This window comes from Dendropsophus ebraccatus, chromosome 6 (assembly GCF_027789765.1).
Source record: "Dendropsophus ebraccatus isolate aDenEbr1 chromosome 6, aDenEbr1.pat, whole genome shotgun sequence".
NCBI classification, from domain to species: domain Eukaryota; kingdom Metazoa; phylum Chordata; class Amphibia; order Anura; family Hylidae; genus Dendropsophus; species Dendropsophus ebraccatus.
In genome coordinates, this window is record NC_091459.1 from 98,370,559 (window position 1) to 98,398,031 (window position 27,473).

General features: G+C 41.6%; 1 protein-coding gene across 3 annotated transcripts in view; it reads left to right on the forward strand.

Moving 5' to 3' along the window:
• The window catches only part of ATR (ATR serine/threonine kinase), a 54,519-nt gene that overhangs the window by 18,554 nt on the left and 8,492 nt on the right, over positions 1-27,473 (forward strand). For all 3 annotated transcript variants that reach the window (XM_069975408.1, XM_069975409.1, XM_069975410.1), the window contains exons 10-38: positions 2,108-2,361; positions 2,458-2,648; positions 3,574-3,674; positions 3,831-4,002; positions 5,144-5,314; positions 5,432-5,626; positions 7,103-7,288; positions 7,373-7,465; positions 7,943-8,073; positions 8,375-8,518; positions 8,878-8,971; positions 9,562-9,687; positions 9,948-10,154; positions 11,111-11,224; positions 11,591-11,706; positions 13,099-13,219; positions 15,251-15,388; positions 15,502-15,706; positions 16,838-17,019; positions 18,007-18,171; positions 19,170-19,261; positions 20,171-20,262; positions 20,624-20,801; positions 20,913-21,089; positions 22,622-22,781; positions 22,998-23,171; positions 24,378-24,520; positions 26,457-26,554; positions 26,642-26,874. In XM_069975408.1, coding sequence (XP_069831509.1) covers positions 2,108-2,361; positions 2,458-2,648; positions 3,574-3,674; positions 3,831-4,002; positions 5,144-5,314; positions 5,432-5,626; positions 7,103-7,288; positions 7,373-7,465; positions 7,943-8,073; positions 8,375-8,518; positions 8,878-8,971; positions 9,562-9,687; positions 9,948-10,154; positions 11,111-11,224; positions 11,591-11,706; positions 13,099-13,219; positions 15,251-15,388; positions 15,502-15,706; positions 16,838-17,019; positions 18,007-18,171; positions 19,170-19,261; positions 20,171-20,262; positions 20,624-20,801; positions 20,913-21,089; positions 22,622-22,781; positions 22,998-23,171; positions 24,378-24,520; positions 26,457-26,554; positions 26,642-26,874 — 4,453 coding nt within the window. The remainder of the gene's footprint in view (positions 1-2,107; positions 2,362-2,457; positions 2,649-3,573; positions 3,675-3,830; positions 4,003-5,143; positions 5,315-5,431; positions 5,627-7,102; positions 7,289-7,372; positions 7,466-7,942; positions 8,074-8,374; positions 8,519-8,877; positions 8,972-9,561; positions 9,688-9,947; positions 10,155-11,110; positions 11,225-11,590; positions 11,707-13,098; positions 13,220-15,250; positions 15,389-15,501; positions 15,707-16,837; positions 17,020-18,006; positions 18,172-19,169; positions 19,262-20,170; positions 20,263-20,623; positions 20,802-20,912; positions 21,090-22,621; positions 22,782-22,997; positions 23,172-24,377; positions 24,521-26,456; positions 26,555-26,641; positions 26,875-27,473) is intronic.

The following is a 27,473-nucleotide window of genomic DNA, read 5'->3' on the forward strand; positions in this document are numbered from 1 at the left end:
TTTTCCCACGGCCATAGTTTCATCCGCACATTTACAGCCGCATAAAAAATACAGCCGCACAGTTACATAGTGTGAACCTAGCCCCCAAGTGTAATAATAAAGTTCATACATTGCCTCTCCACGCACCTTGGTGTCCTTCTGTCTTCTCCCTGCAGCCATCAGTGCAACTTCAGAGCTGGTGTCTGAGGTGACAGGCCATTCAGCCAATCGCTGGCTGCGACAGTCCTGTCCAGACCAGTGATTGTTTGAGTGGCTGAGCAGCTTGTCACTTCAGAGAGCGGCTCTGAAGTTGCACTGGCGGCTGCAGGGGGCGAGTAGAAGACAGGAAGACACCGGGGAGCATAGAGAGGTAATGTATGAACTTACATTCGTTACAGATTCATCAGCTGTTGGCTATGATCTCATAGCCTCATTTGACAGATTATTGCTCCATGTAATGGAATCTCAGCGTTAGCAGAGTTAGCTGTTCTATGTTTTATTTCCTGGCCTTTATGAACTTTAAAGTGTAACTTTCAAAATCTAAATCAACAGTAACTGTGAACTAAAGCAAGTTTGCAATTTACATTCATCATTTTTAGTTATCATGGAAAACACGGTACTTCCTGTGGTTAGACTTTTTTTTTTTTTTTTTTTTTGCTCTCAAAGAATCCTAACACAGGAAGTCCAGTGTTTCTCAGGTCATTTGTACTCACAGAGAAGGCAGTCATGTGATTGATGGACACATTGAGCTGTGACTCTCTGTACTGGCTAGGAGTTCAGGTGTTTAGTTTCTTTTTTTCAACCAGCACAAGACTTAAAGGCTGCTTACAGGAGACTGGACCTGGATAGTATAATATAGCTTTGTTTTTCAGCATGAAAACTAAAAAAAAAAAAAAATCAATGTAAAATGCAAACTTGCTTTATATCACATGTACTGTTGATTTAGATTTTAAAAGTTATATTGACAGTGACACTTTAAGGGTCCCTTAACATGTACCGGATCCGCTGCAGGGTTTGCTGCGGATTCTGGTACTGTGAAGGTCTATGAGTTACATATCCGCAGCGGAATTTTCATTCCACTGCGGAAATGTAACCCGACCCCTTTAACCCCACACCGCCTGCAGCCCCCGACCTGGAGCATACATCACCTGCTTCAGGCTCCTGCTTGCTTTGGAGCCTCCCAGTATCTTCCGGCGGTCAGCCAATCAGTGTGCTGTTGTATGCTCCACTGCAGCACTGATTGGCTGACCGCCGGGGGATGCCGGGAGCCTCCGAAGCAAGCAGGAGCCTGAAGCAGGTGATGTATGCTCCACGGCAGCACTGATGGCTGACCGCCAGGAGATGCCGGGAGGCTCCGAAGCAAGCAGGAGCCTGGGGCAGCTGACGTATGCTCCACGGCAGCACTGATTGGCTGATAAGGAGCGAGGGGAGCCGGGAGCCTCACACAGCCGCCGCGCCCAGCAGGTAATGTTTGCCTCGGGCCGGGGCGGCAGGCGGACGGGGGTTAAAGGGGCAAGGTCACATATCTGCAGCAGAATGAAATCGCGGGGCTTATATGTCGATGACATCATGGAGGGGCGGGGCCAACAGTGGCGCTGTGGTTGGGAGTAAGTGGCAATGTTGCCGTAAAGCAACAGTAAAGCACAGTCTGCAGTTGATAATACATTTTTACTTGAACAAGCACCATGACGTATGATATAAAATAAGGTATGAAAACTGCTAAATTTACCTTTTTACACCTGTGTAGATAAGTCAGAATGCAAACGGGGGGACAGTGTCACTTTAAGCTGTTACAGAACCAGAAGTTTCATCATAGCAGTTGTAGTTTTGCAGTAACATCATCTGTCAGAAAGAGTTGGGAGAACCCCACATACACAGACTGGTCCTGCCAAAATCAGTGGATTTAGACAGCGCAGAACCTTTAGTTATAAGAATACAGTAAAATTATGTTGGAAGGTGTAAGGCAAAAGAAAGTCAGCGACACTGTCCACTCTCTATAGGAAATTACCCTGATATCTGTAACTGTCTTCTACTAGCTGTTTGGTAAACATGAAGATTAAGAATTAAAAAAAAAAATTTTGCGTCATAGTCTCTGATTAGTGTCCCACTTTATTTCTTCCTTTTATAGGGAATGTTTGAATGATAGCTCAAACCTTGTAAGAAAGGAATTAGCCCAAGCCATGACCAAGTTAGCATGTGGTATAACCATTAGGTTTGGGCTGAAGAATTCATGGCAAGGACCTGCCGTAGATTGTGGTCTGCTGTGCTGCAGCTTGAGTCTAAACTTGATGCCTATTCGTGGCCAATCTACCGTCGGTGCTTCTTTTTTTAAGCCTTTCCTTTCTTTGTTGGACAGAAACATGCCAAGCTGTGTCAAAATGGGTAAGATTTTCATCCATATTGTTAAGCCAAGTGATATAGTAAGTCAAACTTTAAAGGCATCTTCAGTTTGTTATAACAGAGGTATTGTTCTTTTAGCATTCATAGAAAATATTCCTAACCTGTTCAGGCACCTAGATGTCCAGAGAGATGAAAAGCATTTGAGAGTTATGGTTGAAGCCCTACTGAACCTCATGGAAGATCCGGATAAGGATGTCAGAATAGCATTCAGTGGAAACATCAGATATATATTGGAGTCAATAAACTGTGAAGAAGGAAGTTTGAATGAGGTATGGGCATTTACCATTTGCATTTAATAAGGGTTGACTATTTCCAAGGAGATGTAGTGCCTAAACTATAAAGAGACAGAGGGTAGGCTGGCCATACACATGGGAGGTATCTAAACCCATTCTGGTGACAATCTAATCTGTGTGTTAGCCTGCTGACTCTCCCTTTAAAGGGATACTGTGGCACTTTAAAACGTTTTATTTACTGCTGACCTTATACACAACATAATAAACGTCTTATGTTTACCTCACCACCCTCCATCAGTGTCCTCCTGCGGTGTCTTCTGGTCCTCCATTGAACGCTGCTGCTGCTGGCACTTCCGAGACTAACTCATCTCGGCAGTGACAATCTCCTCAGCCAATCACTGACTGGAATGGAACAGCACTGGAGCCAGTGATTGGCTAAGCAGGCTGTCACTGCCAAGACGAATTTGAGTTTGGAGGGGGACCCAAGACACCACTGAAGAACTCTGGGGGGTGAGCTGTGAGGTAAGAATAAGATGTTATTCTGCTGTATATAAGGGCAGCATTAGATAAAAAGTTTTAAAGTGTCGGATTACCTCTTTAATGCAGATGTCGGGGAGTGACTAGTTAGGCATGTTAGGATACACCTGCTGTTACATGATAGTTAGGATGCCACCATACACAATAAACAATTGGTGAGTTCTGACAATTTTTTTGTCTATCCTTTTTTGTTTTTATGGGTCATCAGAGTTACCTAGCAGTGCCCATTCAGCTGAGTGTGAAGTGTGAATGTGTATAAGTGTAAAGTGGGGTGGGGAGAGATAGGGGTCATCCCAAAAAGCTCTTTAATGTACGGGTAGATTTATAGTTTATTTAAAACTAGCCAGTACAACTACATCTGTATCTATTATGTGTGGTGGCATTATTATGATTGTTTTTAATGTTTTCTATCCATGCAATACAGCTGTTAGTTGGAAGAATAAAGGAAGCATATACCAATGCTAAGTTAGCAAGAGATAATGAAATGAAAGACACCCTTATACTTACAACTGGTGACATTGGCCGGTGAGTACAGTACTTTGTGACCTCTCATAATTTGTGTTTAGAAAACGTAATTCTTGGTTTATCAATCAGAATTTTTTTTTATTTGCTTATGACCTATATGTCATCAACACTTTTGATTTTTAATGGCACTTATCTTTAATATTCTATATCTTTCAGAGCTGCTAAGGGAGACCTAGTGCCATTTGCTCTTTTGCACCTGTTACATTGCCTTTTGTCCAAATCTACATCAGTAGCCGGCGCTTCCTACACAGAAATCCGGTCACTGGCAGCAGCAAAATCTATGCGCTTGCAGGACTTTTTCAGCCAGTATAAAAAACCTATATGCAAGGTAAGCGTTTGTTCTTTCATTGAAAATGGTCCTTACTTTTAAAGTGTACCTGTCATTAGAAAAAACTTTTGACATGGCACAGAGACATATCAAATGTTTTGATCAGTCGGGTTCCGAGTGTTTAGGAGAACGGGCCAGGAGAAGTTCTCACAGCTAGAGATGAGCGAATTTACAGTTATAATGAAGCACTTCATTATTTTTGAAATCCACTCATCAGTCTGCTTCAATTTAACTAACAGCTGCTCCGTGCCGCTACCCCTGGGGTGCCGGGAAAAGCTGGATCCAGTCCTGGGAAACTTCTCCCAGTTTTCCAGGACTGGATCCAGCTTTTCCCAGCACCTGGAGAGGAGCGGCAGTGAGTTGAACGGCAGTAGGCTGATGAGCGGATTTCAGCAATTACTAAGTGCTTAGTTATTGCTCCTCACCCCTTTATGTGTCTGTCTGACCAGTGCTCCAAAGACTTACATTATGCGGCCATCCAGGTCACATAACACAGAGCCAGGGGAAAACACTCTGTGCATGAACTTCTCAGGGCTCATTCTACTGATTGGTCATGGCCCTAATCGGTCTGGGTCTGAACACTTGATGTGAACAAAACTGATCAAATCTTTTGACATGTCTCTGTGACATGTCAAAAGTTTCTTTTTTTTCTAATGACAGGTACACTTTAAGCATTTATTTGCCTACGTTAACTTTTTTGTTGGCAAAAATATGTGTTTAACACAACAATAACACTTATGGTCTACCTATTGTATAAGGCCCCGTTCCCACTGAGCAAAACTAGCGGAATTCCGCGGTGGAATTGTCCGTGGAATGCCGTTAGCCTCCTGCTCATAATGGGAGTCTATGGGAGGCGCGCGCTCCTGCCCTGTCCGCGCTGAAGAATGAACATCTTCCGCTAGTTTTGCTCAGTGGGAACGGAGCCTAAGGGGACCAGTGTTATTCTGGCCCCTGTATATAAGAGGTCCCAGTAGTTGGACTCTCGTTGCTTCTTAGACCAGTCAGCAGCAGTACCCCCACCCCATACAGTTATATATGTGGTACATACTCTGTATATGGTGTCATTAGAATAAATAAAATAAAAAACTAAAAAAAAAAAATATAGTAACCAATATTAAGTAAATTGTATCATTCCATACAGTTTCTTGTAGAGTCACTGCACACAAGCCAGCAAACTCTTCTTGATAGCACACCTGGGCGTAGCAGCGAGATGCAGAAGCAGGAGGCAGCACATCACAGGGAAGCAGCCTTGGAGATTTTGTCTGAAATTGCCAATGTCTTTGATTTTCCAGACCTCAACCGCTTTTTAACAGTAAGTCCTACACTTTAAGTCATTATTTAGTGTTTTTTCTAACAATTTATTTGGATTGCACAGGGAAATAATCTGCATATTTGAATTTAATCTGTATTTTTTCCATTCTTTATATAGAAGACATTGCAGCTATTGCTTCCATATCTTGCTGCCAAAGCCAGTCCTGTAGCCTCAGCTTTGATCAGAACAATTGCCAAGCAGCTCAATGTTAATCGCAGGGAGATTTTGATCAATAACTTCAAGTACATCTTCTCTCACCTTGTTTGTTCCTGCACCAAGGATGAACTTGAAAAGTCACTTCACTATCTGAAGGTATCTTATTATAACAGCTGAACTTCATCCACTGTTTAATCTATTTTAGCCATATCCAAATGGATAACTGGTGCTTAGGTTCCCCATTGCTACTGCGAGGCCAGGTCCGATTGGGGACAGTTGGCTAAAGTGTATCATGTATGTGTGTGCTTCACTTCATAGTTTCTTGAGTACAGTGTCAAAAGACTATGGATATATTTCTGCATACTTTCTGCAAACATTAACATGGATTTTGCTTGCTTCTCTCTAATCTCATAGCTTTAGGTTTTTAATGGATGTACTGTATATTGTGCAATTGTTACACGAAGATCAAATTTAAAGGGAACCTGTCACCCTCCGTGCTGGGGTGACAGGCTCCTGACCCCCCGCTAGAGCCCCCCTATACTTACTTGATTGCGCTGGGTCCCGCTTCTTGAGTCGGTCCGGTGACGGAGATTTCAGCGCCCGAAGCCTGGCGTGCGTGCGCTCCTGAGATGAGTCCGACGCTCATAGAGGATGAATGGAGCGTCGGACTCACCATTCATTCTCCATGGGCATGGGACTCATCCCAGGAGCGCACGTCCGGCTTCGGGCACTGAAATCTCTGTGACTGGACCGACTCAAGAAGTGGGACCTGGCGCGATCAGGTAAGTATAGGGGGCTCTAGTGGTGGGTCGGGAGCCTGTCACCCCGGCACGGCAGGGTGACAGGTCCTCTTTAAAAATGAAAATGGAAACAAAACTGCATTTTGCATATACAGTGAAGCCTTGGATTACAAGCATAATTTGTTCCAGGACTGTGCTTGTAATCCAAATCTACTCTTAAACCGAAGCAAATTTTCCCATAGGAAATCATTGAAATGCAGACAAATAGTTCCACAACCACAAAATAATCATTTTTTATTCTGGATAACATGTAAAACTAATCAACCAAACATTTATAAACAGCTGAATATGTGATATTATAAGTTACAGTACAGTATAGCAATCAGTATGTGGAGTATAATGTATAGTAAGTGCATAAACCTGAAAAAACAGCAGCAGTTTGTAGATGCAGGATGGAACTGCAGTTCCCCATAATGCAATAGCGTAGTACATCAGGCTAGAACAGGGAAGCAGGACTGCTGTCAGAGGTCTGTGTGGAAACACAAGGGCTAACAGACTGCAGGGAGCATGAAGAAATGAGCAGGACATATGTGGGCACATGCATGCAGCACTCTCTGTCCCGGGAGAGAGGGGTTACAGCTATGGAGAGTGGATCTGCTATGATTTGGAAGGTGAGGGAGACCTTCTGGGTCAGAGTACAGTGCTGTAGGCCACACTATGCAGACCATGCCTGTCACCCACTCCCTCTCCCACCCAGTACAGGGAGCTCTTAAACCAAAGCAATGCTCTTAAACCAATTTTGAAATCTGTGAGCTCTTGCAAAACGCTCTCAATCCAAGCTACTCTTAAACCAAGGTACCACTGTATGTTAATTCTTTTCTTGAATACACAGAATGAGACTGAAATTGAGCTGGGCAGTTTGCTTAGACAAGATTACCAGGGACTACACAATGAGCTGCTGCTGCGCCTCGGGGAGCATTACCAGCAGGTGTTCAATGGGCTGTCCATTTTGGCTTCCTTTGCATCCAGTGATGATCCCTACCAGGGACCTAGGAACATTACTAAACCTGAGATAATGGTGAGATAATGCTAGAGTCTGGCAGTGCAACTTCCAGCACCATGAGAAGTACCAATAAGACAAAGCATTTGTTTTATGTTGCAGGCAGATTATCTACAACCCAAGCTGCTGGGGATTCTGGCTTTTTTCAACATGCTGTTATTAAGTTCCAGTATTGGCATTGAAGACAAAAAGATGGTATGTCATTTTCTTGTGTCTAAAGAATTTACTGCAGTAAGCGTTTACTACCTATCCATAGAATAGCTGATAAATGTTAGATCACCATAGAACTAACCTCTGGGACCCCCACTGATTGCTAGTATGGGGATCTAGAATGCACAGTGGCTATCTTTATTAGGAGTTTGTCGTAGTTGAGAAGTCAACCATATGCATACACATTCTTACAATCTCAAGGCAGTAACATGAACAGCTGAACACTATACTTGTTAGTATTTAATGTGATAGAGGATGGATATTTTATTCTTCCAAATTTAAGGTTGAACTTTAAGATATTGCTACCAGGTGGATTCTAATGATTCAGAAACTTGTACCAAATCTCGTCAGTCCTATTCTAAAATCTTTGAAATTCCAAATATTAGATTCCAAAGATTAGATTCCAGATATACAGATGTGTGGAATTATACAGATACATAATCAATGTTTTATTGTTCTCAGGCCTTGAACAGTTTGGTTTCCCTGATGAAACTTATGGGACCGAAACATATTAGTTCAGTGAGAGTAAAGATGATGACAACATTGAGGACTGGGCTCAGATATAAAGATGAATTTCCAGAACTGTGTTGCAGGTAGTATGAAGTTTTTTTGCTCTAAAGATTATGAACAGACAACCAAAAGGAAAAAGGCAGCGGGTATATATGAACTTCACAACAACAATAATGGAAAATATCAATATGTTTTATTAACAGTTATGCTTAGACAACAATTTGACATATACACCTGCTTCCCTTTTCTTTTTGGTTGTTTGCTATTGTTTGTAGCAGGTGGACTAGCATCCCTTTTGGCTACCTGTGGTGCCCGTCTGGACTTTTGGTGTTAAGATTATGAACAGAACAAGTTCTAGAATATGTTCTTTATTATCTGTTTTAGATCATGGGACTTGTTTGTGCGCTGCCTGGACCAGGCATACTTGGGCTCTCTTCTTAGCCATATAATAGTTGCATTATTGCCTTTGTTACATATCCAACCTAAAGAAACCGTGGCTATTTTCCAATATCTAATTGTAGAGAACAGGTAAGTTGGAAGTTGTTAAACACTTACCTTGCATGGTCAGTTCCCTTCTAGCATCATTGTAAGGTATGTCACAAGGTTTAGGCTTCTGTATCTGATGGCAATATAACTGTATTTCTTCATTGAGCTGCAGTGTGCACTAGTCCTGTCGATGTACACACGCTCTGTAGTTTGGCATATTTATGAGCTGCCACTGCCCCCATCCACTTGCTTCTGATTCCCAGCATGATTCCCATAGGCAAAAAGATTTTGTGAATGAAAATGTATTATGAAATTGATCACAATGGTTTGGGCCATGTACCCCCAGACTTTGCTTGACAATATCTATTTTTTTCATAATTCTTATTTTATTATCTCATTAGAGATGCTGTTCAAGACTTTCTCCATGAAATATATTTTCTGCCCAATCATCCAGAACTGAAGCAAATTCTGAAGGTTCTTCAGGAGTACAGAAAAGTGGGTTTCAAATACTACACATCATATTGGGGCAGATTTACTATTGCTGATGTACCAGGCTCCAAATAAACTTGCTTACATGACTTGTGCCATACTTAGTACTGTATTCGTTTTAGTCATGGGTCTGTATGTGACTCTGCAAAACTAAGTAAACTTAGCCACCTAATGAAAACCTAGTCTACATATATCAAACATGTATTACACAGCCTGAGCCCCTAGGATAACCATTTAGTTTAATATAAGATGGTAATCGGGCAGGGAGGGCTGCATGAATGCTTCATAGCTTGTCCGGACCTTTGCCTATTACACGAGAAGATGTGCAGCATAGCCAATGATTTTAGTAACCGGGCCAATACGGGCACGTTCAGCTGATAATCAACAGTATTAGCACATTTGTCCCAGTGTTTGTCTATTGCATATACCTGTTTCTGTAATAGTGTTGTTTAAGGGGGTTTAGTCAACTGGTCATTGCAAAATTTATGTGGAATATATGAGAAAATGTAGGTTCATGGTGAAGAAGATTTATTTAACAAACCAGAGATTGTTGATGGGATTATGCAGAGGTCATATATATGTTGTTTTAACTCCAGGAAACAACCAAAAGCACAGACTTACAGACGGCGATGCAGTTGTCAATAAAAGCCATTCAACATGAAAATGTCGATGTTCGCATTCATGCACTCACTAGTTTAAAGGAGACCTTGTATAAGAATCAGGTATCTAGTTTTTTTTTTAATATGTATTGGGTTTATTTCACATTATGGGTTATTGGATTCTCACTATAGATAGCTAGTTACAGTATTGCTGTGTAGTTTAGATGGCTGTAGATACTGCTGAAAGTAATTTCTCTTTAAAATCATGACTGGAAGATCTCATTCCAGTCATGTGAAGACAACTGTGATGCATCTTAATATAAACCTGTTTTTGACTGCTTCCACAATACTTTTGGATTTTTACACGCTTTTTTTGTTTAAAGGCTAAACTATTACAGTATTCGACGGACAGTGAGACTGTAGAGCCAGTCATCTCTCAGCTGGTAACAGTGCTACTAATAGGATGCCAGGATGCCAGCCCACAGGCTCGGCTGCTGTGTGGTGAATGCCTAGGACAGTTGGGGGCCATTGATCCTGGAAGGCTGGACTTTTCTGTTAGTGACACCCAGGGAAAAGGATCAACCTTTGTCGTAAGTTATCCACCAGTCTAACTATATATTTTTGTTTTCTTTTAAGGTTCACATTTTATGTTTAACGCATATCCATACTTTTCAAATAAATTTTAAAAACCTGCATGTTTTTTTCCATTAACCCTTCATGACAGGGGATTTTTAGTGCTTTCACTACGGTTATTGAGCCCCTGAGAGATCCTCCTCCATGTTGCAAGGCTGTTTCTCATTGTCTCCATTTCAGGGGGTGGGACTAGAGCTGGGTCTAGAGCTGGGTCATTTGCCGGCAGTACTCCTACTCGGACTTGCTTTCCCATACTTCTTTAGCCAATCATAGAGCAGCACCTACTCCTTAGCTATGGCATGACATACTGTAGCATGCAGTGGACTGAAAAGACTGTCAGTGTGATCATTTACAGTACAGCACTTTAGATGGCGTGTGTATGTCAGGGTATGGGTTGAGATCTTTGATGCACTGGGTGCTTTGTGAGCAGAAAGGAAAACTGTAAAAGCATTACAGCAAAGCAGAGGTTGCATCACAAAACAATCTAAACAGTGAACTACTCTTGGCAATGACAAGCTACACAAAGAACATGGGTGGTCACAGATTAGTGGGAAGCCTTTGTTTTACCTTTCAGGCACAGCACAGACGCTCTGGAGAGGGTAGACAGGCTCGGCTCACATGCACACCCAGCCTAGGCCCTTTTCTGCACATAGCAAATCCAAAGAGCTTGTCTCATGTAGCAAGCTGTAGATTGCAAGGAAATCAGGGAGAGAAGTACTCGGCCGTGTGCTTCTCCTTCCTGTATCTAGAGATAAGTGGGGATCTGAACACTTAGACCCCAACCGATCAAAACTTTTGGCATGGGCCAAGTGGAGATAGTGAATGCAGTGGCTCTATCTAGCTTATTTAACTGTACATGGCATAATAACCTGTATTTAAGAAAGAATGATGCAAATATTGCTGTTTTGTTCAGACTGGAGTTGAAGACATGAACTTTGCTTATGAACTATTGATGGAGCTGACAAGGGCCTTTCTTGCATACGCTGATAATGTTCGGGCTCAGGATTCTGCAGCTTATGCTATTCAGGTAGGAAATATTATAATAACTATTTTGCTTCCTATCTGTTTCAACTTTTCTGTGACCTTATCCATATGGCTTGTTGTATGGATAAACAGGCACACCTTCTACCCACTGCCAAATTTTTATCACTGTATTACTGTTAATGTGTGAGGAGGAATATACTTTGTGTAAGGTATATACAACCTAAAATGTGGTAAGTCAACCCATAACATAATGCTTGGAAATGTTACTGTACTTCTAAACCCTCCTGTTTTGTTGTTTCCAATAAACAATGCTGTTCATTTTCTATTAGCCATAAGTAATTTCTATGCACAGTTGTGGGAATATATCATCACAAAGATTGCTTGCTGTCTCATCCATGTACAACTACAGGAGTTGTTATCCATCTATGAATGCCGAGAGGGAAGAACTGATTGTCCTGGGCGAAGGCTTTGGAGGCGATTTCCAGAACATGTTCAGGAAATATTGGAACCACATCTTAACACCAGGTATTCATGATTATAATAGATCTAAGATCAAGCAGAATTCTCACTAGGGCTGCTGTATGGGGGTCAATAACATTAATAACCAATATTAAACATTAAATGGATTTTTCAGGCTTTTACAGTAGATAGCCTATCATGGCCACCTGTTTTGAGAAAAGCGCGGTCAAAAATAAAAACTCATTTTTTATACTGACCATATGCCTTTAAAGAACACCAAATTAAAGAAAATCTTATAACATTGGGAGGCTATACTGAGGCTATACTATACTATACTAACTCTCATGGATTTCACGAATGAAAGGTTCCTTAGTGCTCAATAAATAACCCGAACACTGAGGTCAGTTATGTGCTGCATCTCTTGTTACTATATGCATGATCTATCTGTGTATAGTTTTATACCCACTCTTCCTGAGATCTCCTAGATTGGCGCTTGCTTACTGAACCCATACACTGCCTAATAATCGAGCAGCAAGGACTGCACGGACATCGTTAGCGATGTCCATGCAGCCCTTGCAAAAATATAAACTCCTTTAGCCTGCACCTAGCACTGGGTGAAGTCACAGGCCACTCAGCCAGTCATTTTTTTTTTTTTACAAGGGCTGCATGGACATGTCCGTGTCCGTGCAGCCCTCACTGCTTGATTATCGGGAAGCAGGAAGTCAGGGAGCCAGGACAGATATGTAGTAGGTTATTTTTTTTATTTTTACACAGTCACCAGCCTTCGGATGCACATTACTACATGTAATAGCTATGCGCAGCTGGCAGCTGATGATTTTAGGCCTGGACCTAATGGTCGTTTTGTCTGTTGATTGTTGTCTCTATTACACAGAGCTATAATTGGCCAAATTGGCCTGACTCGTTTGTTTATTGATCCATGTAATAGAGCTCTAAAATCATCGTCCACAGACCGTGCATCTCTACATGAAATAGCGATGCATGGCCGACGGCTAACGATTGCATAAACTGTTATACATTACCTCTTCACACTCCCGGTCTTCTCCTGTCCTTTGCTTCCTTCCTGGCCCCGCACGCTGCAGCTTTAGAGCAGTCTGTTTGAACTGACTAGCCGCTCAGCCAATCACGGGCCGCTGGTTCTGAATCTGCAGCTGTGGCACCGGGAGTGAAAGCAGAGGACAGAAGACCGGGAGCGTGGAGAGGTAAGGTAATAGCTTAGGCCAAGGGCTGCACAGACATCGCTAATGATGTCTGTGCAGCCCTAGCTAAACTATCATCGAGACGTGTAATAGGCTCAGTAAACGACTGCCGATCTAGCAGACTGGCACTTGTTCACATTATTGAGTTCGTCACCATCGGCCCGTCTAATAGGACCCTTACACTAGACTACATTGTTAGAAAAAGACTTTTGTTTTTTGTTTTTTTCTTTTTTCAAAACAGGTACAAGAGTTCTAAGAAGGCAATAAATTGGACCAACATAAAGAAACCAATTTATCTTAGTAGGCTGGGAAGTAACTTTGCAGACTGGTCTGCTTGCTGGGCTGGTTACTTAATTACTAAGGTACTGTACTGTAATAATCTGAAGGATAAGAGTCTGACTACGCTGCTTTTACGCACTGATATAGTTCATAAAATAATAAGTAGGCAACTGTATATAATGATATAACTGTTGTACATGAATATTCTATGAAAAAGGGGATTAAAAATTACTTTTATATAAAAAAAAAAAATCTTAAGCCTTCCTATACTTATCAGCTGCTGTATGTCTTGCTGGAAGTGGTGTATTTTTTCCAGTCTGACACAGTGCTGCCACCTCTGTTTGTGATAGGAACTGTCCAGAAGCTCAGCAAATCCCCATTGGAAGGAAGGGTGCACCAGTGTCAGTCTGGAAGGGTACACCACCACATGTAGGACATACAGTAGCTGATAAGTACTGGAAGACTTGAGATTTTTAAATAAAAATAATTTACAAGTCTTTTGTATCTGTAAGTTTCTTACACCAGTGGATTTTGGCCTTTAAATGGGTTTTCCCATGTAAACACTCTTGTCCCCTTTCCACAGGATAGGGGAAAAGTATAACGTGAGGTGGGGGTGGGATGGGGTGGCATGACCTCTGGGCTGATGTGGAGCCATACTTAGTGCCAAGTACTGTATTAATCTCTCTACAGTGGCTCAATAGAGAATGAATGGATCTGCGGGTCACACAAGAGTCAGGGAAATCTAGAGATTTCCAGGGGGCATATAGGATCTCTATATAGGGCATATGTGGATAGTGGACAAGTACGTTTACATTGAAAAACACTTTAAGGGCCTGGCCAATTTTAATTATTGCAGTATTTTTTGGTTGGGGTGTAATTTTTTGTGCCACCATCTCTAGTTGTTATTACTATCATATTTGTGTAGATGGGAGATTTTAATTGCTTTTACTTATGTTTTTTCTCATAGATAATGTGCCGCTTTTTTCCACATTTGTTTATGCCATTTATCTAGAGGAATATGATTGTTATATCTTAATAGGTCAGACCCCCGGTGATCTCTTACTTGTCCCCTATCCTGTGGATAGGGGACAAGTAAGGTTTCCCTGGACAACCTCTTAAATAATGGGCAGCGGCCCATTATTATTGGTGAGAACCCAGCTGCCGGGCCTCACCCTCTAAGAGGTGAGCTCAACTCCTCAGCTACCTTCGTAAAGCCCCTGGACTTAAAGGACAATTGCCATGAAAAACTTTTTCCCAGTAATTGAAGCACATTACAAAGTTATATAACTCTGTAATGTGCTTCAATCACCTATCTGCCTCCCTTCCCTGTCTTTTCCCCCCTCCACCCCCCAGCAGGAAGTGTCCTAACTCACACAGACCTAATGACTGTCGTCACCGTCACCAGGCAGCTCCTTCTTGTGAGGATGAGTCATCAGCAGGAGGGCTGCTCTAGGTCCTGTTACACCAGCCTCCCCCTCCCCTCCTTGTCAGGTGACTCTGCTTGCTCAGCTTATCTTCTCTAGTGACATGACTCCTTCACTGAGTCCACGGCAGCAGGAGAGAGGGTATGAGGGGAGGGGGAGGCTGCCTATGTGCCCGAGTCAGTCAGAGGGAAGATAAGCAAGTGAGATGTGACAAGTGATGGCTTGCAGTTATTCAGCCAATCGGAGGTGAGCAAGCTGAGTCACCTGACAAGGCAGGGGAGGGGGGAGGCTGGTGTAACAGGAGAAGGAGCTGAGAGAAGAGCTTGGTGACGGTGACGACAGTAATCAGGTCTGTGTGAGTTAGGACACTTCCTGGTGGGGGGTGGAGGGGGGAAAAGACAGGGAAGGGAGGCAGATAGGTGATTGAAGCATATTACACAGTTACTTTGTAATGTGCTTCAATTACTGGGAAAAAGTTTTTCATGGCACTTGTCTTTTAATAGCGTACCAGTACAGCATGGTTCCTTAAGTGATAGGCTGCCATGAAGTACTGCTACGTCATGGGTGCTTGAAGGGGTTAAAGAACATTTTTTTCTCCTTTGGAGTACCCCGTAAATAAATTCGACTTTTAGCGGTAAATGTTGGTTGAATTAAATGTCTTATTATACTTTTCTTTTGTGTATTTTGCAGGTGAGACATGATTTTGCGCGAAAGGTTTTCAATTGTTGCAGTATTATGATGAAACATGACTTCAAAGTCACCATCTATCTTCTGCCACACATACTTGTCTATGTTTTGCTAGGATGCAGCAAAGAAGATCAGAAAGAGGTACGGTATAGTAACATTTCTTAAGTCTCAATATATCTTTATGACGCCCCCCCTCAAGAAGAATTATCATCCATTCGGTCCCGAAATGTAAGATGGCTCCTACTTCTTCCTAGGTTCACACAGAGATGATGGCAGTTTTGAAGCATGATGATCCATGGGTTCGGCGTCTACAAGACAATGCCTCTGATCTGAGCCAGCTCAGTACCCAGACTGTCTTTTCAATGCTCGACCATCTTACTCAGTGGGCAAGGGAAAAACTCCAGGTGCTTCAAGCTGAGAAAAGCAACGTCAAGGGTGGAGGTCGTGGAGAAATAAAAGGTTGGTTATAGTAGTTATTATAGTAGCAAATAATTTCTACATTGCTAGAAGTGTGAACGTTCTTTATATTAAAGTGTAACTGACGTTTAATTTTTAATTTTTTTTTGCAGAAATCAATAGTACAGGCGATTTTAAGAAACTTTGTAATTGGGTTTCTTACCCGAAAAATGCATTTTTAGGCTATGTTCACACTGCGTATATGTCCGGCCGCATATTTTCGCAGCCGGACGTATACGCGGTAAACTCCGGCCGGAGATTTACGCTACTTGCGGCCGGCTACGTACGGACCGCGAACTTACGCCCGTAGTCTACTTACGCTTACCGAGCGCCCTACGTAGCAATCTGACAGCGGTCTTTTACTTGGAAAGCTTCGCCTAGCCCTGGACACCCTACAGAACCTTTTGGATCGGCACAAAAAGCTGCAAAAATGAAGAAATCACCACTACGTACGGGACCGCATGTAACGCTACGAGCGTAAGTTACCGCAAACAATGGTCTGGTTCATTTTTACGGCGCCGCGTACGATCCGGGCGTAAGTTCGTACGTAGTGTGAACTGTGCAGCCGTACATCGTATACTTTCCTTTGCATGCAAACTACGTAAGTCTCCGGCCGTAGCGCGTTCCGTGAAACTTCCGTAGTGTGAACATAGCCTAATCATTAGAAAGCAGTTTGAAGCTCTCGCCCCTGTCTTCATTGTTCTCTATGGAGAGGAGAGGGGTGGAGGGAGATGAGGCACCAAAACAGGACAACAAAGAGTTAATTTACAGCTACATCACTTGGCTATCTCCACTGAAGTTAGCACTGACCTCTGAATAGAGGCTTTCACACAGTTCCCGCTGTGTAATCCTTTGTTCTCTGCTGCAAACTACTCTCCCTCCTCCCCCTCCCCTCTCCATAGAACAGACAGGGCCTGACTGATTCAACAAGATGGAATTTCCTGATAATGAGCAGTGGTTGAGAGAGTGTGTGATCTAAAAGAGAAGTAATAGTTAATCATGAGAAATGTATTCTTTGGCCAGGATAACAACTACCTTATTGTATTGTAAAGTTTTGTTTTCAGGGTTTTATTTTATTTTAGTTGCTTTTTGAGCTTATTTGGAAAATATTTTGATGATTTCATTTTCCACCAGCAAACTTCCAGGAGGAGTATGCAGAATACCAAAATGTGACTACATTTCTGGAGCTCATACCTCAGGATACTCTGGCTGTAGCTTCATTTCGCTCTAAAGCTTATACCAGGGCTGTTATGCACTTTGAATCCTTCATTATGGAAAAAAAGCAAGAAATTCAAGAGCACTTGGGTTTTTTGCAGGTGAGCAGTTTGTTATTGGTGATAGAAACTTCTCTACTTTAAAGTATTTTTAGTCGGATCATTCACAGGGTATCTTGCTTTTATCACCAGTTATTGTTCACCTTTGAACACAATTTTCTGTTCTATTTATGGATATAATCAAAAAACTGAATAACATTGTAAATAGTTTGCATTACTTATCTTGCATTGATCCTAAGCTACAGTGTATATAATAGTCCAGAGTTGTTATCGGGTATAATTTACAAGCTTGTTACATCAGACACATCATTAACATCTTATACTACGTTAGATTAATGTACACATACCAGAAAACAGATCACCAGAACAAGCTCTGTGCAGACATGGAACCAGAAAAGAATGTGAGGGGATCCCAGCTCTGTAGCCTGCAGAATTGTGAATACAAATCTGAAGTAGCACAGGCTGTAATTCAGTGTAATATCAATAATGCAATGTATTTACAAAATTACTAAAGTCAAACATATAAGAAGGAAACAACATATAACTTCATTAAAGGGGTTAAATTTATTGATGATGCATCCCTGTGATAGCTCATCAGTCTCCATTAGGTGGTGTACAAACGCCCAGCAGAGCCAGAAGCACAACTTAATACATTATTCAGTGTCTCTGCTGGGTCACTGTATCTTAGCTACCTTTCACTTCAGCACGGCCACTACTCGGTGTATAGAACTGTCTGCTTCTGGCTCGATTCCCTGTGTACGGGGGTGTTATGGGTCTGGAAAGCAGCTGATTGGTAAGGTGCCAAGTGTCACAACCCCACCAATCTGATATTGATGACCTATTCTTAATTTAAGTCAACAATAAACTTAGCCTGGTAAACCCCTTTGATTTAAATTAGCTAAGGGATTTAAAGGGACTGAGTAAAGGCCCTCACTAACTACCTATGGATTAATAAGCTTGCAGTATGCATACAATATTTCAGTCTTCTAATAAAACAATGTGATAAAACAACTTTTACACCTCCTTTAGAAACTCTATGCTGCTATGCATGAACCTGATGGTGTAGCTGGGGTGAGTGCTATTCGCAAGAAAGAGGCCTCTCTGAAAGAACAGATCTTGGAGCATGAAAGCATTGGTTTGCTAAGAGACGCTACAGCCTGCTATGATCGAGCTATTCAACTCAAGCCAGAAGAGGTATTGTACAGTCTTGTACACCAACACAGAAGAGGGTTCTTTACTGTAAGAGCAGTGCAACTAAGGATCTCTCTCCCAAAGAAGGTTGCCATGATGAACTCACTAAAATAGTTCAGAAGGAGCCTGGATACTCCTGAGTAATATTACAGGTTATAGTTACTAGAGTTTGGAGTGGTCAGTGATCTACGGCTTTATTCTGGCAGCCAGATTTGGAGTCAGAAAGAAATTTTACTCCCTAAAATTAGGAAAGTGGGTACCTCATAGGGTGTTTCCCTTCCCCGGGATCAAAACATGATAATTTAATTGTGATTTTTGGATTTTCAGTGATTTGGGCTCTTAATGACTACTAATACACCTTTTACGGTGCCCATTAACCCCCTCAAGGATAGAGCCAATTTTTGTTTTTTCCACCTTGTGTTAGGCCAGTATTCTGTATAGACAGTCAACTGTTTGCATTTTATCTTGAAACAGACACCTTTCATTGCTTGGAAGCTGGGCAGCAAGCTGTGATGCCATGACAGCTATTGCCATGTATTATATGTTACATTTCTTTGATCGCTCCAATGCATCTACAATGGAAAAAAAAAACACACCTACTTTGCAAATAATCTTTGCAAATAATTTGTACTGACTTGTGCCTGCAACTGCTATGCAGACTTACGTGTTTCATCGTGGCATACCTTACTTAGGTATGCTAGGGAGGCAAGTAGGTTCCTAATTAGAGATGAGCAAACCGGATTCGGGTTCGAGTTCATCCGAACCCGAACGTTCGGCATTTGATTAGCGGGGACTGCTGAAGTTGGACAAAGCTCTAAGGTTGTCTGGAAAACATGGATACAGCCAATGACTATATCCATGTTTTCCACATAGCCTTAATGCTTTATCCAACTTCAGCAGCCACCGCTAATCAAATGCCGAAAGTTGGGGTTTGGATCGACTCGGAGCATGCTGGAGGTTTGCTCATCTCTATTCCTAATATCTACTTTTTCTTCCTGCAGATTGTACACTATCATGGAGTAGTGAAATCAATGTTGGGTCTCGGCCAATTGTCAACTGTCATTACACAAGTTAATGGAGTCCTAAATAGTAGGCAAGTATCACACTATATCTTGCACAACAATAAGTCTGTACATGGGTAGACCTAAAACGAATGTACCTCTACCCTACATAAAAAAAAAAAAAAAAAACAACATATGACCTGGTCAGCACCAGTGCATAGATTCCGTTGGCACCATCCGTCCTTTAAATCGCTTTACAGCTCCTGCCATTTGCGCCATTTTCTTGATATGCCAATATCCCCTTGGTGTCATGCCTTCTTCAGAATCAAGTCTGGCCAAGTCATTGAGGGGAGGGGATATCAGTGCACTTGGGGGTGAACGGCCTGCCTACAGTGCTCTGAGCTGCTCTATTTGCATATCAAGAAACCGGTGCAGATGGAGCTGGGCGGTCAGCGCCACCAGGATCTATGCACCCGCGCCAACCAGGTCATGCAAAAATGATTTATGTAGAGAAGTGGTACATTCGCTTTACAGGGAACCAAACAGTCCAAAAATTGATATAGCACGTGTCGGTACATCACTGACCACCTCCTATAACATATGGCTGATAGAGCGCTGAGAGTGTCCGAGGGGCGTGACTACAGTGCTGACACACCCAGGGAACCGTGACTACTTACCCCAGCCACAACGCCCAGATGACTAATTGTCCGGCATTTACATATAGCGCATGACTTTTTCAAAGTAAGTTTTCTGATCATGCTAGGCAGGAGTGCAAGGCATAGGTATATGTTTAGGAATTGTGTTCAGTGAAGTATTGGCATGTTTATTTAGCACTATATGGATTTTTTGAGTGAATGGGAGAGATAAGCATTGTCAAACTTGTTTTGCAGTTGTTTATTCCTCTTTACCTATTGGGGGAAAAATGTTTTCTATGTTTATGGAAGGAGTCCAGCCTAAGAGAAATGCTTGCCTGTTACCTTAAAAACTTATTTAATCCATAGGCCAGAGTGGACAGCAGAATTGAATGCTTACAGAGTTGAGGCAGCTTGGAAGCTTTCCAAATGGGACTTTGTGGATGAATACCTCTCTACAGGTAATAATCATGTATTAAGGGAGTGTTTTATAAGTAATGTACTGTTACAATTAGCATCACACATCAAAAGTAAGTAGGGGCTTGGAGTAGGAGGGGTGCAGCCACGATGTTCTAGCAAATGTACTATGATTTCCACTAGTTTTAGCTGGTGTCAAAATGCTGCATAGGCATAGCAGCTAGTGTGCTAGCTTTCCTAAGAGGCATGCAGCGCCTGGTGTCTGAATCACCGGTCTTAGTAAACATACATGATGCAACTCTGGTATATAAATTTTCCTTGGCTAGAGATATCAGTATATTTTTCTAAGGGAATTTCATATGGCTGTTTTCTATACTTGGTGTTAAAGCTGTATTGCCTTAACAGACAGAAAATCTACCAACTGGAGTATCAGACTAGGGCAGCTGCTACTGTTGTCAAAGAAGAAGGAAAGAGATGCATTCTACGATACCCTCAAAGTGGTGCGTGCTGAGCAGATTGTGCCTTTATCAGCTGCCAGTTTTGAGAGAGGGTCCTACCAAAGAGGTTATGAGTATATAGTAAGGTACATCGCTTTATTTTTCTCCTTTTTATATAAGCTCTGGAATTTGACTAATATGACTGACAGTATTCATTGCATGGTTTGTGGGATTGAGATTTGATTTGTTCTTTAAAGGCTGCACATGTTGTGTGAGCTTGAACACAGTGTAAAGATGTTGCTCCAGGATCCTGCTGGTGACTTGAATGCGGACTCTCTTAACTTGCCTGCAAGGCTGGAAATGACCCAAAACTCCTACAGGGCACGGGAACCCATTCTAGCACTACGCAGGGCTTTACTGACTCTTGCTAAGAGGTAAGTTGGTCTTCTTTTTCTGAAGCAAGTAGGAAACAGATAACTGTAGCAATGGCAGAAATTACAATAATTTAGCAATAAGCAGTTTAGGAAAGATTACAAGTTGTAAGGTCACATTTACAGTAAATCTACATATTACAAATCTCCAAAAGAAATCACTTTGCAAACACATTACTTGTTATTGTGTTGCACGCATACAGCCTGTATTATACTTCAGAGCTGCATTCACATTTCCATAGACTGTTAAAATATGTTTTGCAGACTGAGTTTCTCTGGTAATTTGCCTTCTTGGAAGTGTCCTCTAAACATGAGGTATCTGTTGCAGGGATAACTTGTCCACTACATTATGGAAACTCAGCTATGCTCTGTTCTTAGGGCTGCGCTTATTGATGAGTTTGTTAATATGAAGTAAAAACATTCAGTGACTGTGTAAACTGTGCAATCACAGGTTACCATATCTGTCTTGTAATATTAAGGGGGCCTTCACACCTACCGGATCCACAGCGGATCTCACTTCTGCGGAATCGAAGCGAGAACCGCTGTGGATCCGGTATCAATTCACCCCTATGATAGCACATATTCGCAGCGGGATTAACATCCCGCTGTGAATATGTGCTTTAACTCCCTGGTGCCCGCAGCCCCGCCGTCGCATCCCCCATCCCTGGCGGAGGCAAATTCCCCTCCCATCCCGGCCGCATCCCCCCATCAGCCCATCTCCGGCTCGCCGCCGCGAGCATACATCACCTGCTCCGCGGCGCGGCCGCGCCGCCGAGCAGGTACTTTATGCTCTTGGCGGCGGCGGGCTGGGGGTGGGCTGATGGGGGGGATGTGGCCGGGATGGGGGGATGCGACGGCGGGGCTGCGGGCACCAGGGAGTTAAAGCACATATTCACAGCGGGATGTTTGTTGGTGGGGGGGGGGGTTTGCTCTGTTTTGTGTTTCTGTCCTTCCTGGTTTTGCATTTCCCAGAATGCAATGCTTTCCCTCATGTGATCATCACAGCCCCCACCCATTGCAATCAGTAAAATAAGTGCAGCAGCTGCTTCTGGCCGGACAGAGATGGTGAATCACTTAGGGGATTGGCGGATCCAGCCAAGCCTCCTGTGACATCACGCCCTGCCCCCTGTCTGCATCATCAGTAAACACACACAATGTGAGGCCATATTTCTTCACTTCCTGGATGTCTATCAGCTACCTGTGTGGCAGAATCGTACAGCTACAGTAATACATTGTATAGACACATCTATATAACTTTTAATGTACTTTAAATAGAAAACAAGTTTTTCTTATCCGGAGTTCCCCTTTAATGTTTAGTGGATACTATTCTATATGTTACACATTCTGTTACTTGAAGAGGTGGTCCCATATGTTAAAAACTAAAAAAATACAAAAAGATTGTGTATTATTTACATCTCCCGTTTTTTTTTTGTACCTGATTATAAGGAAACACTTAAATACATCATTACATGATTGCTAAATGTGGGGATGTTAGTAGTGTGTAAGAGGCATAATATAACATGTGTTTTCTGCAGGCCTAACTACACTGATATGATTGGGGAATGTTGGCTGCAAAGTGCTCGTGTTGCTCGAAAAGCGGGCCACCATCAGGCTGCATACAACGCCCTCCTCAATGCAGGAGACACCAGGCTCGCTGAGCTCAATGTTGAACGTGCTAAGTGGCTTTGGTCTAAGGTGAGCAACAATACAGCATCTGTCGTCAGTGAATAATTTTCCAGTCATTGAGATCTTTTTAGTTCAGTTACAATCAGGTTTGAATAAATAAATGTAATTGTCAGTAAATCTAGGTAATGAGTTAATGTGTCTTGTTGTTTTATTCAGTATTATGTGTCACTGATGGGAAAATTGCATTCCACTATATTTAACCCTGTACTTTCTTATCTCGATCAGGGTGATGTGCACCAGGCCCTCATAGTCCTTCAGAAGGGGGCAGAGTTGTTTCAGGCAGGTATCACTGAGAACCCTGAGCAGCAGCTGATCCATGGCAGAGCCATGCTGCTCCTGGGACGGTTCATGGATGAAACTGCCAACTTTGAAAGCAATGCTGTGATGAAAACCTATAAAGTAAGTGGAAAACAGAGAACAGTGGAGAAACTAATTGTTCACCTGTGAATGGGATTTTGCAGTTTTCCTTTAGAATCAAAGCAGAGTAACTCTGCAGTTTTCGATTATAATAAAGGTACAGGATCAGCGCAAGATAAACAATGCATTAAAATGGCTACAGCTCTTCCATGGAGATTCCACTGTATGCTGGTAGTGTTGGAAGCAGGCTCCAACGTGAATGAGGTTCTTTCTAGTCCATATGTAAACTATGTGTGTACAGAATTACTTTTTACTGCTCATAGCTATACAGAACAGTTGATATCCGCAGACTTTATTCGTTTAGAAATATCAAGATCCTCTTTACAGTAAAAGACTAGAGAGATTATGTTACAAATGTAGTACATGCTGCAATAACTATGCAACCTGAACCTACATTTCAGTGTCTAGAGGGAAAAAACTGTGTTCTGTAGGCTGTTCTGTAGTCAGCCTCCTAGGCTGCACAGAGTTCTGTGTTGGGCGCACCATGCTCCATCAGGTGCCTTAAATGGTTTTTGTCAGGTTACAATATAAAACAGGTGGAATTAGATCAACGTTTCTGTTCTACCACTTTGCACGGGTCTCACTCCGACATCATGCAAATAAACTCCAAGAAACGTATGCAGGCTCAGCATTGTGATCAACAAGACTTCTTTATTTGTGCATTGGTAAGATCAGCAGAGAATACAGCACACTCAAGTGAACACCAATGCATTTCTGGCACTTAGTCAAGATCAGTTTCTTAAAGCCCTATTCCACAGAACGATTATCGTCCGTATTCTGACAGGAATAGGGCCTTTAGTACCAGAAACCGATCCAAATGGATGCACACAATTGCATCAGTTTTTATGCATTAAACGGATTGCAACCCTAAGTTGTTATAAAAAGACAACCCTTTCTTGCTTTAGAGGGCTTACTTATTTTATCTGATAGACGTCTATTAGTGACATGTAAACAGAAACATTATCTATGATACATCCCAGGTTCCAAGGCTTTTCTTCTCATGCTGAGTATCACTTCACAGTGGAGACGCTGATAGTACTGGTAACCAAGAGATAACATGCATTATATGGAAGGATATGGGGCAAGATGTGCAGGTTTTTTTTTTTTTTTTATAACTGCTTTAATGAAGTGTAAGAGAGTGGGTGCCATTACTGTCATAATAATCATTGTCTTTTCTTAACAATACAGGATGTAACCAGTCTGCTCCCAGAATGGGAAGATGGACACTTTTACCTTGCCAAGTATTATGACAAGCTGATGCCTATGGTGACCGAAAACAAGATTGAAAAGCAGGGTGGTCTGATACGATACATAGTATATCACTTTGGGAGGTGAATATTTTAAATGTTTCTGACAATAGATATTAGACCAACTAAAATCTAGCTTTTTTGCTTAGGTTCTGTAGTTTTCATCAGGTTTAGTGGTGCCTATATAAAGAGGACCTGTTGCCAACCCAGAAAATGTAATGGTGTAATTCCCTGAATTGTCAAACTATAAACTCAGGTATCTTGGGAAAGGGAGAGCATATTAGGGACTAAATAGGTGTGTGATCAGGGCACCATAAGTTTTGTGATGCGGACATGTCAAAAGTTTTGATTGGTCAGGGTCTGATTTGGTGCTGGCTCCGACTCCGTTGTAACTCTTTGTTGCCCATCTCATGCCCTGGGACATATTATTAAGTGCTGATCTGGGAATGAAGCTTGCTGCTGTACACTTCTCCAGGATCTAGATATTGGTGGGGGGTCTCAGGATTGAGCTTTTGACATGTATCCATGACATGTTAAAAGTTTATAAACAATGGTAACCCAAAAGTAACATTAGATCTTTTTTTTTTCCGGTTGACCATAGATTTTCTTTAACAGTAATAGCTAATTAATGGGGTTATTAGTATAAAGATGGCCATACACTTAGCTGTTATTCTTATAGGACATAATGAATAAAACTGCCTGATCTTTCTTTTCCCCGCCATCTGCCATCAGGAAATGTCAGGACATCCCCTACACATTGGATAATCTGTTAAAATTGCTAAGTTTGGTCCATTGGCAGCAGGGTGGATTTGTTTTAAATCAAACTGATTTAAATCACGATTTAAATCACGATTTAAATCACTAGTCCGGAAGGCTTGATTTAAATCAGTGATTTAAATCAAAGTTTCTACCTAAACTAGTTCTTGCTACTTTAACATGCAAGTAGATGAAGATTTTTAGAATCACTTTTTATATTACTTTTTTCTCCCCAGTTTAATGGGTTAATCATTCATATTTGGACACCACTGTTCTGTTGTACTTAGGAAGGAGAAAAATAATCCTGAACTTAACAACAATTTAAATGGATTTATTCAACTGAAACAATAACAACATTACAGCATACGTTATTTGCTTAAACAAACATCCATGTTAACTAATTTGGCTAAACAAAAAAAAAAAAAAAAAAAAAAAATAGTCCAAACAATCAGAAACATATTGTCTAACTTCTTGGACTTGGTACTGAAGGGGATGATTCTGTATTCATAGGCTTGTAGAACAATAGGATTAAGGTCTTTTTCTCAACTCTGTTCATGTTGTAACATTTGAGAACATATACAGCCTTTATTCTACTGAGTTAAACAACTCAGCTTTATCTCATGATGGAAGAACCTTTGGATGGTAAAATATTTTCCTCAAAAAGCAGTTTATTGAAAAAAATCCGATTTAAATCAAAAAAATCCGATTTAAATCAAAAAAATCCGATTTTTTTGATTTTTTTTAAAAAATCATTGATTTTTATCCACCCTGATTGGCAGTACACTTTATCCATTTTTAATGAAGGTCCAAAGTAAATCAAATTCCTTACATTCTCCCTAGTGGCATTATAGGTCAATAGGTTATTCCCACTCCCCACACCTCCTCTCTTAATCAAGGCTATGCATAGTGCTATTGTTTATACCTTTGACAGGGATGACAATTACCCCCCCCCCCCCCCCGTCCCTCCCATCCCCCACTCAAGTTCCTTTATGCTGGAACATATTGTTGCAATCATATATTTTACATGTATTAGCTTTACTGCACTAACTTGGGGGTCTGTGTACCTTGTTTGTTTCATAGTTTATCTCCTATTGCCTCTTGTATTTCATATGAAAATATTTAAGTTTTGAAATAAAGAAATAGAAAACCTTTGTGAACTTTTGGAATTTTTGGCAGTGTCAATGCTTACATTCAGCATTATAGAATAACCTTGTCAGTATACAAATGTTTTTGATACAATTTGCATTTTACACCTTTCCGTTAGGTCCTTGCAGTATGGAAACCAGTTCATCTATCAGTCAATGCCTCGGATGTTGTCTTTGTGGCTTGACTTTGGAGCTAAAGCCTATGAATGTGATAAAGGTATTAATGTTATGCAATATCTGTGTTTTTTTGGATGGTTAGGTGACAGAATAGTGCCAATTATATAATACTTATGTTGTATTTCAGGTAGTCGGGCAGATCGTCAGAGTGTGAAAAATGATTTAATAAGAATTAACCAAACCATTACTGACCATAAAAACCATCTGGCTCCATATCAGTTTCTGACAGCTTTCTCCCAGCTGATCTCCCGTATCTGTCACTCTCATGATGAGGTGTTTGCAGTACTGATGGAAATTGTGGCAAAAGTCTTTGTAGCTTATCCTCAGCAGGCAATGTGGATGATGACTGCTGTGTCTAAGGTAAAGGTGGCTATCGCTAAAAAGTGTAACATTTCTGTTTTATGTTGTTATAACTTTCATAATCTAAATTATCAGTAGATGTGATATGAAGCAAGTTTGCAATTTTTCATTCATAATTATATATAATGGAAAACACGACACTTCCTGTTTTCCGACTCTTTGACAAAAAAAGTAGTCAGAAAACAGGAAGTCCGGTGTGTGCCAGGCCGTGACTTTCTGTACTGGCCGGAATTCCTGTAACCAGCCCAAGTCTATAAATGCCTTCAGGAGACTGGACCTGGATTTCTGGTACGTTCAGCTTTGTTTTACAGCATGATTACAATAACAAAAAAAATAATGAATGTATATTACAAACTTGCTTTATATCACATCTACTGTTGATTTAGATTTTGAAAGTTATAACAACAGTGTCACTTTAAGGGTATATTCACACGGGCGGGCTCGCAGTGAGATTCTCACTGCGAGCCCGGCAGGTCCTGGCAGTTCCCATACACTACATGCTTGCTGCGGTCTAAACGACCGCAGCGAGTATGTAATTATACCGCCCTTAACCCCTTCTGCTCCCCCGCTGTGTATATACTTTACCTGTCCTCGCTGCA